Source organism: Neopelma chrysocephalum, unplaced genomic scaffold (assembly GCF_003984885.1).
Source record: "Neopelma chrysocephalum unplaced genomic scaffold, ASM398488v2 Primary Assembly neopelma1_117, whole genome shotgun sequence".
Taxonomy (NCBI): domain Eukaryota; kingdom Metazoa; phylum Chordata; class Aves; order Passeriformes; family Pipridae; genus Neopelma; species Neopelma chrysocephalum.
In genome coordinates this window covers 1,298,059-1,314,178 of record NW_020897779.1, presented here as the reverse complement: position 1 = coordinate 1,314,178, position 16,120 = coordinate 1,298,059, and the positions used below count along the sequence as shown (strand labels likewise).

The window sequence follows — 16,120 nt, the reverse complement described above, 5'->3', positions numbered from 1 at the left end:
GGGGGACAGGGCTGTGGCGGCCAACTGTGGGGGCAGCAGGGGGAGGCCCAGGTTGGGTCCAGCAGCCACACATGTGTCCTGGGGCTCCTTCAAGTCCCTGCTGGAGGCTTGGCTGACCCTGGGTTGGGTGCTGGCTCCAGGTGCACTGCGGCTGAACCAGGCAGCCCTGGCCCAGGCCTCTGGCCGCCACCTGAGGCTGCTGCCCCAGCAGAGGTACCTGCAGATGGAGAGGGCTGAGGTGAGCGCCCTGGAAAGGAAGAGGAACGTCCTCTGCTGCCTCATCACCCGCATCCTCAAGGTGGAGAAGCAGCTCCACGTCGACAACCTGGTGTTCAGGGTACGGAGGTCCTGGGGGGCAGAGAGGGGCTGCGTGGGTGCTGTGGCACACTGCAGTGTGGGGCTCCCTTGCTGCCATAGGTGATTGATGCCTGTCAGAAGGGCGAACTGGGGCCAGGTGTGCAGTTCCTGAGCTTCTGCTGCCACAGCGTGGACGTGCTGTCCTGCATCCTGCATCTGTTGAACCAGGGCTATCTCCGGCGCCAGGAGGGGAGGCCTCATGTCTTGGAATACATCTCTGCTGAACCCACAACACCCCCCACTTCCCAGGTCCAGCCACAGGTTGCCTTCCAGACTGTAGAGATCAAGATGGCATCAAGCCTGGCCTCTGCCGAAAAGAGAAAGACGTTTTCCACATTCAGGTAGATGAGGACCTGGTTGGGAGGACTCAGGCTGGGTCCAGTCTGTTTCTTCCTTGTGGGTTCTATTTAAATAAATGAGCCAAGTGCCATCCAGTCCCGGTTCATAGTCTGTCAGAGAGCTCTGCTGGCTCATGGCTGGGAGTGTGGTGAGGCCACGTTGCTGTGCTCAGGCAGCCCTGACTGCTGTGCTTGCTAGAGCGGGGGTAGTAGCTGCACCCTGCCCACATTTATTCTCCCCCAGCTGTGCTCAGTCATGCCCTCAGACATGGGGACACACACACCCCCTGCCATAATGGTACCAGCATTAATTTATTAAAATTAATCCTGAAAAGTAACCGTACAATAAATTTAAAAAAAATAGAATCTTGTAAAAAAAAAAACCCAGGTGCCCTCATGCCACACCTCCAGCTGGCAGCACCCTGGGGTAGGGCTGGTTGGGAAGGGATGGGGAAATGAAGAGGACAGCCTCAGCAGCAGGGCTGCAGGGGGACTGGAAAAGCTGCTGAGGCTCTGCTGCAGAGGGCATGGCCAGGCACAGCAGCATGAGGCTGGCAGTGGGGCTGGCAAGGGGCGGTACAGGGGTGGCGGGCCCTGCTCAGCACATACCCCCTGCAGAGCAGTCTGGGTGGCTGCAGCGCTGGGGAACCTGCCCGGGCCCAGCCCAGCTGGGGCCCTGGCTGGCTGCAGGGGTGGCCTGGGAGGTGCATCTGTGGAGAATGAGGCCCAGAGCCCTTCCTGGGGCCCTGCTGGCTGGTGCCAACCCTTGTCCCAGGCTGCTGTTGGGGGTCATGGGAGGCAGATGGCACGGTGCCCTGGCTGGTGTTGGAGGGTGCGTGGACCCAGTCTCACTGGCCTCACCTTCACGGGTCTTGGCCCACAGGGTGGGGGTGTGGTATCCCCCCTCCACAGAGCAGGCAGGGACTGGCCACAGAAGATGGGGACAAGAGCATGTCCATTTCTCTGTCTCTTCTTGCAACCCACTGCAGCTCCATTCCAGGGATGTCCCCATGTATCACACACTCTTCGAGTAGCCAAAGATACCCACAGGGAGGTACTTCACGTGTGTTGGCCACTGTGCTGCCAGCTGGAAAAACTTCACATCGTTCCACTCCACCCCATCTATGGAGACTGAGAGGAGAGGATGCAGTGAGGCACAGCCCTGCCACAGCCAGCCTGTGCTGCTTGGTCTGCCCCCCTACAGCCCCAAATGGCTTATACCTCCCCTCACCTCGCAACATGGTGTTCTGGTGCTTGGCCGTGCAGATGAGGCGTGTGATCCCTTCGATGACTTGGCTTTTGGGTTCCAAGTCCTTTTCTTTAGGTTTCTTGCTCAGGAACATCACTGGGAGCCAAGGCCAGACAAGACCAATGTTAGGATGTCCCCACCTGGCGCTGGGTGGGAGCCCTTGCCCCAGGGCTGGCTCATTGACTGGGCCCTCCTGGGCCAGCTCTCAGCCCTGTCCTCCCTCCCACCCTTTTTGCAAAGGCTTGTGGCCCCACAGCCAGAGAGCACCCAGAGTGGGCTTGGTTACCTTTCTTGTTTTTCTCCTTGGTGACCACAGTCATGGCCATGGTGCTGGGGGGCACCAGTTCCCCTGTGCCAGGGATGCGGCTGACCTGGAGTGAGCGGAAGTTGCTCTTGAGTGTGTTCTTGATACCCGTCTCCCGCTTGTCACCCTCCTTCTTCCTGTCCAGCCCTTGTGTTGTCCAGTAGTCCACCTGCAGGCCCATTACCTCCACACCAGGGCTCAGAGACCTGGGCAAGATGGGCAGCACCATGTAGCACACAGGTGCTGCCCGTGCTCCTTCCCAATTGCCCAGCTGCAGCCTTCCCTGGGAGCACCAATAACGCTCCTACCCCAGCCCCTGCTGCCTCAGCCTGAGCACAGCTTGCCTTCTTACCCAGCACCCGAGAGGCCGCTGCTGACAGATGGGGAGGGTGGCGGAGTGCTCACGGTCTCCTTGCCATAGGGAGCTGCTCCACTGGTGGCTGGCACTGAGCTCAGCAGCGAGGGGGTACAGACTGTGGCATCATCCGAGTCCACTGTGAAGGAAGAGTGTGGGTTGTGGGGGTTGGGGGACCCCAGCAAGGGCCTCCCACAGTGGAGAAGAGAGCTGGGGACTGTGGGCTCCCAAGGACTCACCAGAGGCACTGAATGACTGCTCCACCAGGCCCACCTTCACCACCTGCAAGGACAGATGAGTCAGAGGACAGCCAGCATCAGCAGGGCTGTGTGCTGCCCCTTTCTCCTCAGCCCCAATGGCCTGCTGGCCCCTCAAAACACTCACCCCCACAAAGGGGACAAACTTCTGGCAGGAGTCCTCGTCGGGGCTGGAGAAGGAAGAGAGGCTGGTCAGGGTTTGGGTGTGCTGAGCACCGAGTGCCATGTGACTATCCTTGTGCCCAGGCACCCCTGCACTGGCAGGGGTCAATGCTGGCTCACAGCCACTGGCACAGTCTCCTCTGCCCTCCCTCCCATGGGACCCCCTGTCCCCAACATGGCAGCACAGGGCACACTACACAAGGAGGCAAGGAGTTGTCCCCTCCAGTGCTGGGAAAGGGCTTGCATGCGGGAGGGCAGCCCTGCCCCACTTTGGGGTCATGGCTCCTCTGCACAGCAAGAGGGATGGACGCACATGGGGGAAGGTGGGGGGGCCAGGCAGCGGCACAGCAAGCACAAGCCAATACCTGATATAAAAATCAAAATAGAGACTTCTCTTCCTTGAGTGCCAGAAACCAAGAGAAGGGAGAGGTGAGAGTGCAGCTGGAACATGAGCGTCAACCCCCGGGCTGCACAATACCAGCTTGCAGCCCCCACCCAGCCCATCCCAGTCCTGGCAGCTGGTCCCCACCACTGGGACTGTCACAGCCACAGCTACTGGAGGGGCCAAGCACACCGGGAGGTGGCAGGGAATGGTGCTGCTCTCACTGTGGAACCCCAGCTCCCCTCAGCACCACGCCACTCGTCAGCGGAATGCCGAGCCTCACTCGTCCCATGTCCCACATCCCTGTCCTGAGCACAGCCCAGACTGGGGCCACATGAGGGAGGACAAGTGCCCTGGGGACACGCTCACCTCTTCTGCTTGTATGTCAGCATGGCCTCAGAGATGGGAAGCTGGTGAGAGAGACTGGCTCCAGCGATGAACTGGGCAACACGGCCTGCAATGTCCACAGTGTCTGTGGGCACAAAGAGCCGTGAGGGCCTCAGTGGCAGCTGGGCTCACCATCAGGGCACTGCTGATGCCACCCTGCCCTGCTCCTCACCTGCGGTGGGTGGCTCAGCCCTGCTGAACAGCTCCCGCCATGCTGTGTCCAGGAAGAGAGTGCTGTATTTGTTATCCACCGAGGCCAGGTACTTGGCCAGAGGGTGAGAGCCTGTGGGTAAGAAGGGCAGCATTGGCTCCAGGCAGGGGAGTCTGGGGAGGTAGGAGAGGACAGCCCTGGGACCAGGCTCACAGTGGCTCTCACCCAGTGGCACAAGAAGAAAGCGAAGGTAGTTGAGCCAGTCGGGTGTCTTGCTGGCCAGTTGCTCCACAAAGAAACGGAGGACAACACTCAGGTAGCTCTGGTCCCCTGCCACCACCACCTTCACCGGGGGAGGCATATGAGAGTTACAGTTACAGCTGCCAAAGGGAGAGAAAAGAAGACCATGAAGGATGTGCAGTGGCTCAACAGGTGGGCCAGGGGACATGCCCTGCCAGGCCAACTGACAGAATCCCATCGCTGAGAATTTCCAGCTTGCTGTGTGCTGCCAGGGGCAAAAGCAGCACTGGGATGCTGGGATCCCCCACTTTCCCCAGGTCTACACTTGTTTCTACAGTAATGTCCACAACCCCAAAGGGTCCTAATGAGCCCTGGGGAGCCACGGCCATACTGAGCCCTTCTCTGAATTCATATGGTGCCACCAGGCTGAGCCCAAGCTGTACTCACTATCGCTGGATGCGGGAGACAGTGGTGTTGAAGGCTGCCTGGATGTCCGCCACGGAGCAGGTGGATACGACCAACTGCTTGTGCGCCTGGAGCTGCTCACTCACATACTGCCAATGCAAAGAGCTCAGGTTAAGGCACCCTGGGGGCATGGCTGTGCTGGCCAGCACCAGCACATGCCTGCCCTGGCCCCCCTGCCCTCTGGGATAGAGCTGGGACCCCTGTCCCCACCCATGCTGTGTGGGTAGGCTGAAACCATCACGTCACTCATGGCCGCATGTCTGAGCATCCCTGTTCCTCCCAGCTCTGCTCTAGAGGCTGCCTGCCCCAGCCCTCTGCTCTCACCTTTGAGCACAGCAGTCACCACCCTTGCCATGGCAAGGGCAAAACTGTCCCAAGAACCAGGCTGTGCTCCTTGAGATAAGTGGTTTGGTCCAGAGACCCTCTGATTTAAATTCTGCCATCCCACAGCAGGGCCCAGCTATAAGCTCAGTCCACCTCTGCTCATTCCCTCCTTTTGCTCTTCCCCACTGTGGCACTCCAAAATCCTTCTGTGTCTTTTCAGGTGTCTGCATGCAGTTCAACAATGGTAAAACAGGCAGTCATGCTAGACAAGGGGGCTTAGAAGATACCCAACGGGCTCTGGAAGAGGGCATTGATCCTATTTTCCCTATCCAGGACAAGAGCTAGAGCAGGAATATGTCAAGAATGCACAGCCTGAGTCAAGCCTTCACCACCCTTACTGAGAAGCCCTTCCTTCTGCCATAAAATTTTCCAGCACTGTTTCTGGATATCAGATGTAGCTGCAGGATCCCGAAGGGGTCTCAGAGGTGTTTTGTCTAACTGTTTGTTTGCATGTTTGCACACACATATATGTCCCTGCTCACCTTTAGCGGTCAACTCCTCCAGGTATGGGAGAGGCAGGTGCTCATCAGGGGCTGGGCCCAACCTCACATGGACAGTTGGCATGAGGCAGGAAGGCCTCACATGCCTACCTGCCTGGAGACCTCAGCTCTGACAATGCAGTTAATGCTCCCTGGGAATGGCAGACAATGTTTTTCCATCTCTCAGTGGGAAACACCTCTGCTGCTTCCCAGGGCCTGGTGCCCGCAGAGGAAGGGAGCCTTTTGCCAGGGCATCCAGCAAAGCTCTGACTCGTGGGGTTCCTGGGAGCCAGGACCAAGCAGTGAGGGCCCAAGGTACAGCCCACTAGCCAGCCTTTCTGGGACTGTGCTGCTATGTGGCACCTGATGGAGGAGACACATGCAACTCTTCTGTATGTGGCTCAGCACCGTGTAAATGCATTGTCTCCCTGAAGGAAGGGCCACGCTGGGGGAGAGGAGGACACAACTAGTGCCATTTTCCCTAGGACACCCTGCCATGGTTGGGAGAATCTTTGAGGACCCTGCTTACAGCTGCCCCTATGCATTCAGCTCCCATCATGCCTACTCACCTGCCCCTGCCACTCAGCGACATTCACCAGCACGATGCTCTCGGGGAGCTGCTCGTCTGAGACCAGGATCTGGTTCAGCTGATCGTAAACAGACTTTCGGGGCACCTATGACAGCATCACCATGAAGGTTAACCCCAGTCGGTTGCCTTGGACACTCTGCCCATGGCTGAAGACCTGGCAGAGCTCTCAAATGAGAAGCCTCCAGCTGAGACTGTTCCCAGGGCCTCACCTGGGTGCTGTGCCACGAGTCTGGAGAGCTCTCACTGTCCAGGCTGCTGGCACGGCCACCCTGTCCCTTTGAGCTCTGCCGATCCTTCACAGAGGTGCTGCGGGGACGCCACAACTGCTTGCTCTCTGCCTTGCTGTGAGTGAGAAGCAGGAGAGGCAAAACTGTTGACAAAATCTCATCTCCACCAATCCCCACTCTCTCCAGGGAGTCAGTGTGGGCCCATGCAGCCCCAGCATGGGGCACAGGCCTGGCTTACCTGGGGGACACAGCACTGGGGAGCTCAGCTTTGGTCCCAGGGCCCAGTCTATCCACGCTGCCCTCCCTCGTGGCAGCCTCTGTGGGGGCCAGCCGTGGACATGGCTCCTCTGCAGCCAGCTCCTGAGGGCCACACACAGTCACTTCATACACACTGCTCTCTCTGCTCCTGCAGGGAGCAGCCCTACACCCATGGATGCCCATCATCCAAGACAGGCCTGGAGAGCCAAGGCTGCAGGGCCTTGAGAAGACTGGGCTGCATCTCCTGCAGACCCAAACATTCCCTCCACTCTTGCTGCTCTCCAGCACAATCTACTTGTCTTCCCAAGCCCTGCTCCCAGGCTGGTGGGCACCCCTGGTACTCCAGAAAACAAGGTGGGGCCTGAGAGAGGTCCACATCTCATAGCCTGGACTCACCACTGTAGGGACCTCCACTCCTGGCTCTTCCTGTGGTCGCTGTGCTCCTGGCTTCCGCTTGTCTGCCTCGCCCTAGGGGACAGGGAGTGGGGTCAGAGCAGGATGGAGCATGCTGAGCAGGAAAGGTGCCAGTGACCCATACCTGGCCTCACAGAACACATGCTCCCACAGGGGAGCCCGGCGTCCCCCTGGGACCAGCCCCAGAGGATGCCCCCCATCGCTACCTGTCTGCCTGCGCTGGGAAAAAGAGGAGGAAAGAAGGAAAGGAGCAGCCCCAGGCAGGTGCTGCCAGGAGCTGTGATCTCAAGAGTGCAGGCACTGTAGGGGTGCTGGGCTGGCTGGGGAGGGAAGGGGGCAAGAGGTGGTGGTGATGGTGGTGGTGTAACTCACAGGGCTGCCCGACTCTTGATCCTGCCCTTTCTGGCTGTGCAGACTGCCGATCTCAGTCTGGGAACCAGAATGAGAGACTCCCTCAAAGAAACGCCTGCAGAGAAACAGACAGACGAACGGACGGACAGACAGACAGACGGGAGAGAAAAAGGCAGGAATAAGAGAGGAACAAAGTCACCATGATCCCAGCACACCCCCACCGGCCTGTCCCAAGCACAGAGCACTGTGGAAAGGCCCCCAGTGGGATACAGGGGCAGACACCCAAGTGCCCGGGCAACTCACAGCCCAGGAGCAGACCTGCCAGCAGTGCCACCTGCAACCCTGATGAGCTGAAGGAAGCATCCCTGTCTCCCAGTCAACAGTGCTTTCTCCCTCAAGTGATCCCCTGCCCCTGCAGTGCAGGTGAGGAACTGCCAGCACTTCACTGGAGTATAGTCTTTGTAAGACCACAACTCCCAAGATGCTGCCGAACCTTTCTGCCTCCTCTGCACCATCACAGCTTCCACAGATTTCTGCTACCTTCCCTTCTGCTTCCCCATTTCCAAGACTGGCTCCTTGCCTCTGCCTGCTGCTGCAGCACACTTCTAACTGCATCTTCCAACTTCTCTTTCTGCTTTCCCCTTTCCCAAGGCTCTGAAGATCACAGTATTGCACACAGAACCACACCTCAGCACAGTACTTAAATCTGGCTATTTTTAGTCCCTGAGCTGACCTTTTGGTAGAGCTGCAGGGTGCAACTCCAAGGTCTTGTTTCCAAATCACCATGGTCAACAGAGGAACTCTCTTGGGGCAGCCAGGACAGTCTTTGCCACTACAATGTGAGCTTCCACCTTTGCTTACCCTTTTTCCACACTTTATTTGCCAAGGACCCCCTTCACATCCTGTGGGCTGCTCGAAGACCAGTTTTTAGGAAACAAGCAGGCTCTATCACTGAATCTCACTTGCCAGTTTTCCCAGGACCCTTACAGCAACCACAGTCCATCTGCAACGTGTGACTTTCCTGCAGGAGACTTGAGCTAGATTCCCTCTAAGCTGTGTGTATGTGCTCATTAACTCCCAGGAAATGTATCTCCTGATTCGCCTAGTGCACAGATGGGGACATCAAGTTGCAGGTTTCCAGGGACGGCCACAGAGGCATAAAGAAGTTCTTCTGTTAGGACTCTATCAGAGTTTCTTTCTATTGTTTTCTACTGTCCTCATCTGGACATATATGCAGCTTTCTGCAGGATTCCTTCTCATTTTACTTTCCCTTTAGCATGCTTCCTCCTTTGTATACAGCACGCTGTAGTGCCAGGCACTACAGTGTTTGTCAGGTTCTACTGCTACTAAAAGGACATTCCACCTCTGTAAATACATGATGGTTCCCACCACAGAGCAGCTCTTCAGCAGCAGTGTTTATACACTGGTTGGGACAAGTCAAGGCTCAATTTTCCCCTTGCTGGCCCAGTGACCAGTTGCTCACAACGTTTGTTTACCAAAGCTCCAGATTTACAATCAGAATTGTACTCTGATGGGACATTTTTTCCAGGTCACACTGGGATAAATTATGTCTCCTGTTAATAAAATATCTCTTCTCTCTCTCAGCCCTTCGGCACAGCCTCCTTCCATTTTCAGCAAATTTATTCCCCTTCTTCCCCATTCATTTTCTCAGTCATCTGAGAAAATGAATGGTTCCTTCACCTTTGATCTACAATCAGTTGGTCTGACTATTGAGGATTTACCTAACAGCCCCAGTTCCAGCCCCAGTTTTGCCCCAGTGCAGGAGCAGCCTACAGCTGCATAGCCTCCCTGGCTGATCAAAAGGATGGCTATCAGCTCCCAATACCACTGGCCCAATCCAGGGCACTGGCAACTGCTCACCATTAAGGACTACCTTAATGCCCTTGCTCCACAGAGACTTTCACAGCATCTAGCAAGGCTGTCTATGACAGTAAATCCAACACGAGGATCACACCTCGAATTTACAAGTTGGGCTGGAAGGTCTCACCAGCTGAGAAGGCTATGCAGGAACCATGGGAACCATGAAGTCTACACTAATCACCTTGGCAGTCAGCTTCCACACCTCCTTAGAAAAAGTACAGACACAGTAATGTGAATTCAAGGGATACATAGAGCACTGCCAGAAACCGAGGCACTAGAGACCAAACCAAGCCAGGGACACTTTGTGAACAGGCTGAAGAACAGGTCAAAGCCCAATAGGCTGTCGTTCCAGAGTCAGCACCAAACAGCCCAAGAAGACTGTAACAACAGGTACTAGCAGAAACCAGTGCTCACTCTGGGATGCTGTCCCAGTGACCAGATGTTTGCAAGCAGAACCAGGTTGGAGGTCTTACATTTAAATGCACTCAACAGACTTTTCTTACAGTTTCACATAGTTCACATACATAAAGCGTTATCTGACCATCTTCCTTTTTCTCCCACAGCACCTTTGTTTCCTTTGACGAGAGACCATGTGAAACTCCTTTTGGAGTCAAGCAGATCATCTAAGCAGCTCCTTGTCCACGTGTTTGCTCTCTCCTTCACAAGGACTTGTGGGTTTGTAAAAAACATGACTTCTGTCATGTTCCTGTTTTTTCCCCAGTGCCCCATGGGTTCCAGAATCCAGCAGATTTAATTTCAAACAGTTTGCCTGCAGCAAACCAAGTCTGCTACTCCTGCTAAGTACCTTCAGCGAGGATACCAACTAAGCCAAATTATATTTAAATACTACATATATATAATATATATAGTTACATGGCAGGCAGGTTGGAACTAGATGATTTTTAAGGTCTCTTCCAACCAGGCCATTTATGATTCAATGATTCTATACATAAAATCTATAGAAACAACAATGTCAACTGACCTTGGCTTGGCTAGAAGAGACCCAATGCACTATGAGGCAGTAGTCAAGCAGAAAGACAGTAAAAGGCAACCTTTTCACAAAAAGACAGCACAAAAGCAGAAGAGCCATGAGCAGAGAGGCCAGGTGATCACAGATCACATGGAAGCAAAGCCTGGTTTCACTGCATGGTCCACTGGAGACTTCTGTGCCAAGTCAGCAGTACTTGGCAGAGCAAGCTGAGGAATGGGATGAGGAACATTGCTGATGGTTGCTAGTCACGTTTCCACAAAGGCTGGGAACACAGCATGCACATCTCACAGGGACATAAAGACTGGCCCACACAGTCACTAAGTGCTCATGCTTCAGTGTGGAGAGCCCAGAAAACACCAGGACTGTTGGCAGAAAGATATGAAAGCTGGGAGCAGCTGGGGCTTAGATCAAGTAGGTACTCTTCCAGCAGATCAGTAAGTGTCAGATGCTGGGCTGGCAGAAAAATGAGACTAAGTGTGAAAGAAGATGGATTTTATGGGCAGTTTTGAGTTTATTAAACAGGATATGCAAGTGAGGAGCTAGAGGTGCCAACAGAAGATGGCAATAGGAGTGGAGACAAGACAATGCCTGCATTAGCCCAAGCAACAGAAAAGTGTCGGAGGGCATTTCTTCACATCCAATAGACTGCTCTTGGCCAGGGACTCCCTTCAACCCTTACCTCAGGGTGGGCTTGGGTGTGCTGTGTACACTCTCATTGTCCTCAATCTCTGGGCCGCTGTCACTGTTGTTGCACTCTTCCAGGCTGTCATAGAGCAAGCCCAGGTCTTCCTCCACCTCCTGAGTCTGGTCTACAGGGTCAGAGTCCAGGACCTGTGGGACCAAACCCAGAGGACAGTGAAGAGATACAGAGTTACCTGCATCCCAGAACAGGCACATAGAAACTGCCTGACAGTCACAAGGCACACCATGGCACCGTTCCCTACTGAGAGAGCCAAATCCAGGCTGTGGATGAATCCAGTGACATTGCCATTAGGCCAAAGGAGGGTGCCATGAGCATGACATCCAAAGGCGTCTCAGATATCCATCATACTTACTGGCAGTTAAGACACCTGGGAAGACCTTCACTGACTGTGCTGCACATTTAATGCAGACTCTCAGCCAAGGCAAGCTATCCCCAGGCTGATGTTAGCCTGCTCTCAGTCATGGACAGTTTTGCCCCCACAATGCCAGCTCCCAGTGCAGAGTCAGTGTGTGACAGAAGCCTCCTTCCCTGGGCACCTCTCCCCAACAGGAAGGTGCTTTTTGATTTGAGCACAAGGCTCAGAGCTACGTTCTTGAGGCAGAAGGCTTTGGAAAAGCCAAGGCCCAGTCTATGCCATGTCTCACACCACCTTTGGCACATCCCTGAGCAGCTACAGCTCATGCCTTGTGCTCCCAGTGAGTGGGAACCAGCACTCTGACATCTACACATCTGCCAGAGACATTCCCAGGTGAGGCAGCCTTCTTGCTTCTTACCTCTTCTGTCACTTTAAATCTCTTCAGCAAAGCCACAAATTTCTGCTTGAAGTTTGGTTGCTAAAACAAAAGAAGATCAGAAAGAAGATCAGCAAAACTACCAAACCACGTTCCAAGATGACTAACATACAGGCCACAGTTACTGTCTCTAACATGCTGTCAGCTCCTTTCTAGCTCCATAAGTCCAAGGTCAGCTATGATCTCTCTCACTCTTTACATTTGCTGTAGGACTTGGACTAATTCTGTACTCCACAAGAAGCCACTGTCTGGGCATGAGGGGGGATGAAAGGGTTCATACTTTTTCTGCTACAGGCTGGAATAGCACTCCATTTAAATCTCCTTTCTCCCCAGACCATCTGGTTGAGGAATACTGCCTTCAAGCAAGAAAAGATGGGGAACAAACTCAGGAAGAAGGCAGCCAGACACCTACAGGGCTGAAGTCAACAGGGATGAGAAGAAGCTTGGAGAGCAAGGGGCTGGTAGAGCAGCTCCTCCCTTCCGCAGACAGGCAGAGGAGCTGCTAATCATTCACCTTTCTTTGTGCCTACCTCCCCTTCCTCAGGAAAGGAAAGAGACCATGTCACAGCAGCAAGTCAAAACTGTGTTGCATACAGATTATCACTGATATGAAACCAGGCTAAACACAGTACAGACCATGAATTGAGGTACAGCCCTGAGCAACAAGCTAGCTAGCTCATTAATGGCAAGAGGATTGTTCCTTCTTCTCAGAGCCAAGGGGGTTCTCCCCTGCTCTGCACCAGGGCCATCATTCCCCCTCCCCAATGCCCCTCACTGCCTTCAGGGAGGGGACAAAGTGAATCCCTTCCATCCCTTTGATCATGTTGTAAATGCTGATGTTACTCTGGTCATTGATGTGGTTCGGATCATTTTCCTCCTAGCCTTCTTGGTTTTCCTCAAGTCATCCTCTTCATCAAACAGATCCTGCAGGTAAAAAAGTCACAGCACATCAGAGCAACTGAGTTCAGGGAGCAGCACCTCCTAGTTCTCCTGCCTCACACTTGCCCTCCATTTTGAAAAGCTTTGGTCCACTCTGCTCCCAGAGTCTTGCTTCTTATTTCCGCTACCTCTCTCCATGGAGCTCCTTCTCCCTCCTTAGCACTGTACCCCAACAGACCTTCTTTCCCAGCACCTGTGCCACCAGGCCCCTCCAGAGATAAACGTACCAGCAAGTTTAAGAGGAGAGACAGCAACTTTCTGCAAGGGTCCTTGTTGCAAGCTAAAACTCTGCTCTCTGCACTCATCAGCCTTCTCCATGAACCATGTCTTGTTCTCCTGCTCTCCCCTCTCCAGAGTTAGTTCAGAGGGTGCAGCACACAGAGTCACAAAAAACCATTTTTTCCAGGGATCAGCCTTAACAAAACGCACAACTCCCAAGGACATGGGACCCTGATGTGTTAACTCAGCACAATGGGACAGGTAATCTGGAGGACCCTTGTGAGAGACTGAAATGTTAATCATTAATGATTCAAACAATCAGCCATTTGCAAAAGCAGCAGAGTGTTTTGCCAGGCCAGGTTTGCACCTGAAGGGGAGGAAGAGAGTTCCTGGATGTGTGGTGGAGAAACTTCTGATCTGCATAAGAACAGCTCAGGAGCAGAGGGGGTGGAGCACCTATCACCAGAGGATGACCATGACAAATCAAGCTTCCCTAAGCAACAAACTGGATTTTGAGCCAGATAAGGGAAGAGGCCGCTAAAAAGCAGATCCTGCTAGGTGGGATAATGCCAATGTCCCCCCTTACACAACCAGCTCAGCTGTAAACCCCCCACCCCCCATACCAAACCCCAGGAAGGTATCAGGACATTCACAGGTAGGCCTGAAGGTATTGATCCTTCTGATGGGGCATAACTGGCTCAACTACACTGATGTGAGAGGCAGCTGTCACGTCTTAGAAGGTATCATAAACCATCAAAGTCCCCCAAAGCCCACCAGACTCATTCCTTAGGCCTTCCACCAGAAGACTGATCCACAGTGTTTCAACAGATCCACAGTGTTGCAACAGAGTGTAAAACTGTGTCACTCCCACCTCCCGCCCAGAGAGGGGTCTGGGTGTTCACACCTAAACCTGAGCATATATTAACCCATTGAACTCTATGTTTTGGGGGCTTCCCCCACCTCTGACAGATAAGACTGTGACCATCACTTTGACTAAGCAACAATCAAGTCTCACTGCTGGATCCACAGGTGGTGATATCTTTCCTCTCCACTATCTACTCTTATCCTTCCTTCTTTCCTTTCTTTCTTTTCCCTACATATTTTCTTAAGTGACATCTTTATGTTTTTATATTGTTATATTACTATAGATAATAATAATCAAAATGGCTACATTTCCATTGCAACCAAAGTGTTCTGAAATAATAATGGCCCATCTTCGCAAACGAAGATTTGGGGAAAGGTCTTTTACCTTTCCAGCCTGCGCAATGGATTTTTTAGGTGAGACACAGCCTGCGCTGAACTGAGCCCACCCTTTAATCCTAAGGTTCATCTGCCGGGGCCAAGCAAGCTTGGACAATGGCAGTGAGGTCCTCAGGACGTAGGTTTGTTTAGAGTGTCCTTCTCATAGATGGATGGCCACACAGGGCTAACGACCTCCATCAGGCCAGGAGACCGGGATTCGAACCCGTGGTCGCAGCAGTGAAAGTCCTGCACGCTAACCACTAGGCCACCAGGGGTCTCCTCTGAAATAAACCTGCCATATATATATATAAACACCAGTCATTCATTGTCACTTCACTCTAATCTGCCCCAAGGGATCTATTAACAAGAGCCTCAGTTATACCTGCCTTCAGGGGTGGGTCATAACAACCCTGAAAAGGGTTTGTTCCCATGCTTGATCAGCACACTACCACAAGTCTTTCTTTGGCCCCAAATACAGGCAACCACAACAAGAGGACAGCAAACACAGTGACACAGATCATCACAAAGCTGGGATGTCAGCCACCTCTGACCATTTTCAGACCTAGACAGTACTTCTTCCTAAAATCTCTGTTCTCACGCAGACAGTGAGCAGTCTCTGGCCTGTTAGCACAGGGAGACAGGAGAAAATCATGGTGCCAGACAGAGGAGGGCTCAGCAGTAGTTTTCTGCTGCAGACCCGACACCTCTAAAGACAGATGGTTGAGACCTATGGCTCTCCAAAGTCCCTTGCCTCACCATGGACTTGACAGCAGCCCACAATTCTTTCTGCTGTCAGGTATTATGGCTCTCTGCCCTCTGAAACCATGCCAAATGTTTTATGAGGGAGATGAGAGGGCTCAGGGTGATCATGATCTTCAACCCCCTAACTCTTGGCCTCGGAAACAGGACCAGGACATAAGCCATTTTGCCAGGCCTCCCTTACCTGACCCTGCACAGCATCATCGCTGGCTTCCTGCTCTGAGGAGAAGCTGTCATCCTCTTCTTCAGAGTAGTTATCAATGTCTGGGGAGCGATCTGAAAGCAGACAGTGCAAATGCCCAGCTAAGCATGATGCCTGTCACGGCTCCAGCGAAATGACTGGTACTGCTGGCAGGCGCTGGGGTACACGCTCTGTTACCCATGTCCTGTCCCAAACGCTCGCCTTCAGGTCTGAGCGCTAACACACCTGAAGCTTTGATTTTAGGACCTGAGGGGACACTCCCGTCCTCGTGGTCAATGGGCTGACTAGACAAAGAGTAGATGCTGATTTCAGCCACTCGGATGTTCACATCTTTCATATTGCTGTGGAGGCCCAGAAGTTGCCCACCATCCGTTGGGTGCTGCATCACCTAGACAGACAGACAAGCTCCCTGACAGGATGACACAATGGCAGCTGGCAGCCCACCTCCTCTATATTGTAACCCACCAACAAGCCAGAGCACTCCCAGCAATGAGGCCCTGTCCACCAGCCCAGCTCTGTGCCCAGTGCTGGCACAGGGAAGGCCATGTGAGGCTCCCCTCTGTTCCCAGCTCCCTGTACCTCGGCCATGTTAATGATGCCCACTGCAAGAGTCTTGTAGCCCAGGATTGTGCGGTTCTTGTATCTCTTCCTCCGCTGCAGCATGATCTGTAGTTTGTTGCCATCTCTCTTGAGGAAATGTGGGTACTGGGGAAGAAATGGCAGCATGAGGGCAGGGCTCAGCATGACACACAGGTAGAAAACTCTTCCTCAGTGCTGATGTACAGCAGGATCTGACCTGCCGAGCTTTGAGGTGCTCCTCAAAGGCCACCTGCACTTATCCATCATCCTCCAAAGCCCGATGCCCAGCAAAACAACCCCTGGAGCAACAGAGCACCTGGCCTGTAGCAGGAATCTGTGCTGCTATGGTCTGAGCATGGGCAATCACAGGAGGCCCCTCCCCAGAGACTATGCCTTTCACACTTAGCCCCAGTGTTGTGCTTGCTGAAAAGTGCCAGGCAAGGAAGCCCAGGGGACCAGGCAACA

The 16,120-nt window shown here is 53.7% G+C and overlaps 2 protein-coding genes across 4 annotated transcripts in view; one reads left to right on the top strand and one right to left on the bottom strand.

The window, feature by feature from the left end:
- Window positions 1–8: 8 nt before the first annotated feature.
- Window positions 9–791, top strand: LOC113974140 (cullin-7-like). Its single transcript, XM_027697000.1, has 2 exons — window positions 9–337; window positions 418–791. The coding sequence occupies exons 1-2, from the start codon at window positions 224–226 to the stop codon at window positions 700–702; spliced, it is 399 nt and encodes a 132-aa protein (XP_027552801.1). The 5' UTR covers window positions 9–223; the 3' UTR covers window positions 703–791.
- A 197-nt stretch (window positions 792–988) lies between these two features.
- The window catches only part of LOC113974139 (phosphofurin acidic cluster sorting protein 1-like), a 61,723-nt gene continuing 46,591 nt past the window's right edge, over window positions 989–16,120 (bottom strand). Inside the window, exons 4-25 of one of the 3 annotated variants that reach the window (XM_027696998.1) lie at window positions 15,656–15,781; window positions 15,302–15,464; window positions 15,059–15,150; window positions 12,559–12,639; window positions 11,698–11,757; window positions 10,901–11,052; window positions 7,371–7,464; window positions 6,981–7,052; window positions 6,565–6,683; window positions 6,309–6,441; window positions 6,080–6,184; window positions 4,630–4,736; window positions 4,168–4,322; window positions 3,964–4,074; window positions 3,774–3,876; window positions 3,388–3,420; window positions 2,988–3,030; window positions 2,843–2,885; window positions 2,601–2,742; window positions 2,231–2,454; window positions 1,927–2,040; window positions 989–1,826 (exon numbers count right to left, since the gene is read on the bottom strand). In XM_027696998.1, the coding sequence (XP_027552799.1) occupies window positions 1,711–1,826; window positions 1,927–2,040; window positions 2,231–2,454; window positions 2,601–2,742; window positions 2,843–2,885; window positions 2,988–3,030; window positions 3,388–3,420; window positions 3,774–3,876; window positions 3,964–4,074; window positions 4,168–4,322; window positions 4,630–4,736; window positions 6,080–6,184; window positions 6,309–6,441; window positions 6,565–6,683; window positions 6,981–7,052; window positions 7,371–7,464; window positions 10,901–11,052; window positions 11,698–11,757; window positions 12,559–12,639; window positions 15,059–15,150; window positions 15,302–15,464; window positions 15,656–15,781 (2,388 nt within the window). In that variant the 3' untranslated portion in view covers window positions 989–1,710. Of the gene's footprint in view, window positions 1,827–1,926; window positions 2,041–2,230; window positions 2,455–2,600; window positions 2,743–2,842; window positions 2,886–2,987; window positions 3,031–3,387; window positions 3,421–3,773; window positions 3,877–3,963; window positions 4,075–4,167; window positions 4,323–4,629; window positions 4,737–6,079; window positions 6,185–6,308; window positions 6,442–6,564; window positions 6,687–6,980; window positions 7,053–7,370; window positions 7,465–10,900; window positions 11,053–11,697; window positions 11,758–12,558; window positions 12,640–15,058; window positions 15,151–15,301; window positions 15,465–15,655; window positions 15,782–16,120 lie in introns of all 3 variants that reach the window. The other 2 variants (XM_027696997.1, XM_027696999.1) reach the window with 2 other exon arrangements.

Bases quoted from the DNA above. Each gene is read 5' to 3' on its own strand.
- LOC113974140 (XM_027697000.1), top strand. From the start codon at position 224: ATGGAGAGGGCTGAGGTGAGCGCCCTGGAAAGGAAGAGGAACGTCCTC. The intron at 338-417 runs GTACGGAGGTCC...TTGCTGCCATAG, and splicing joins TCGACAACCTGGTGTTCAGG to GTGATTGATGCCTGTCAGAA.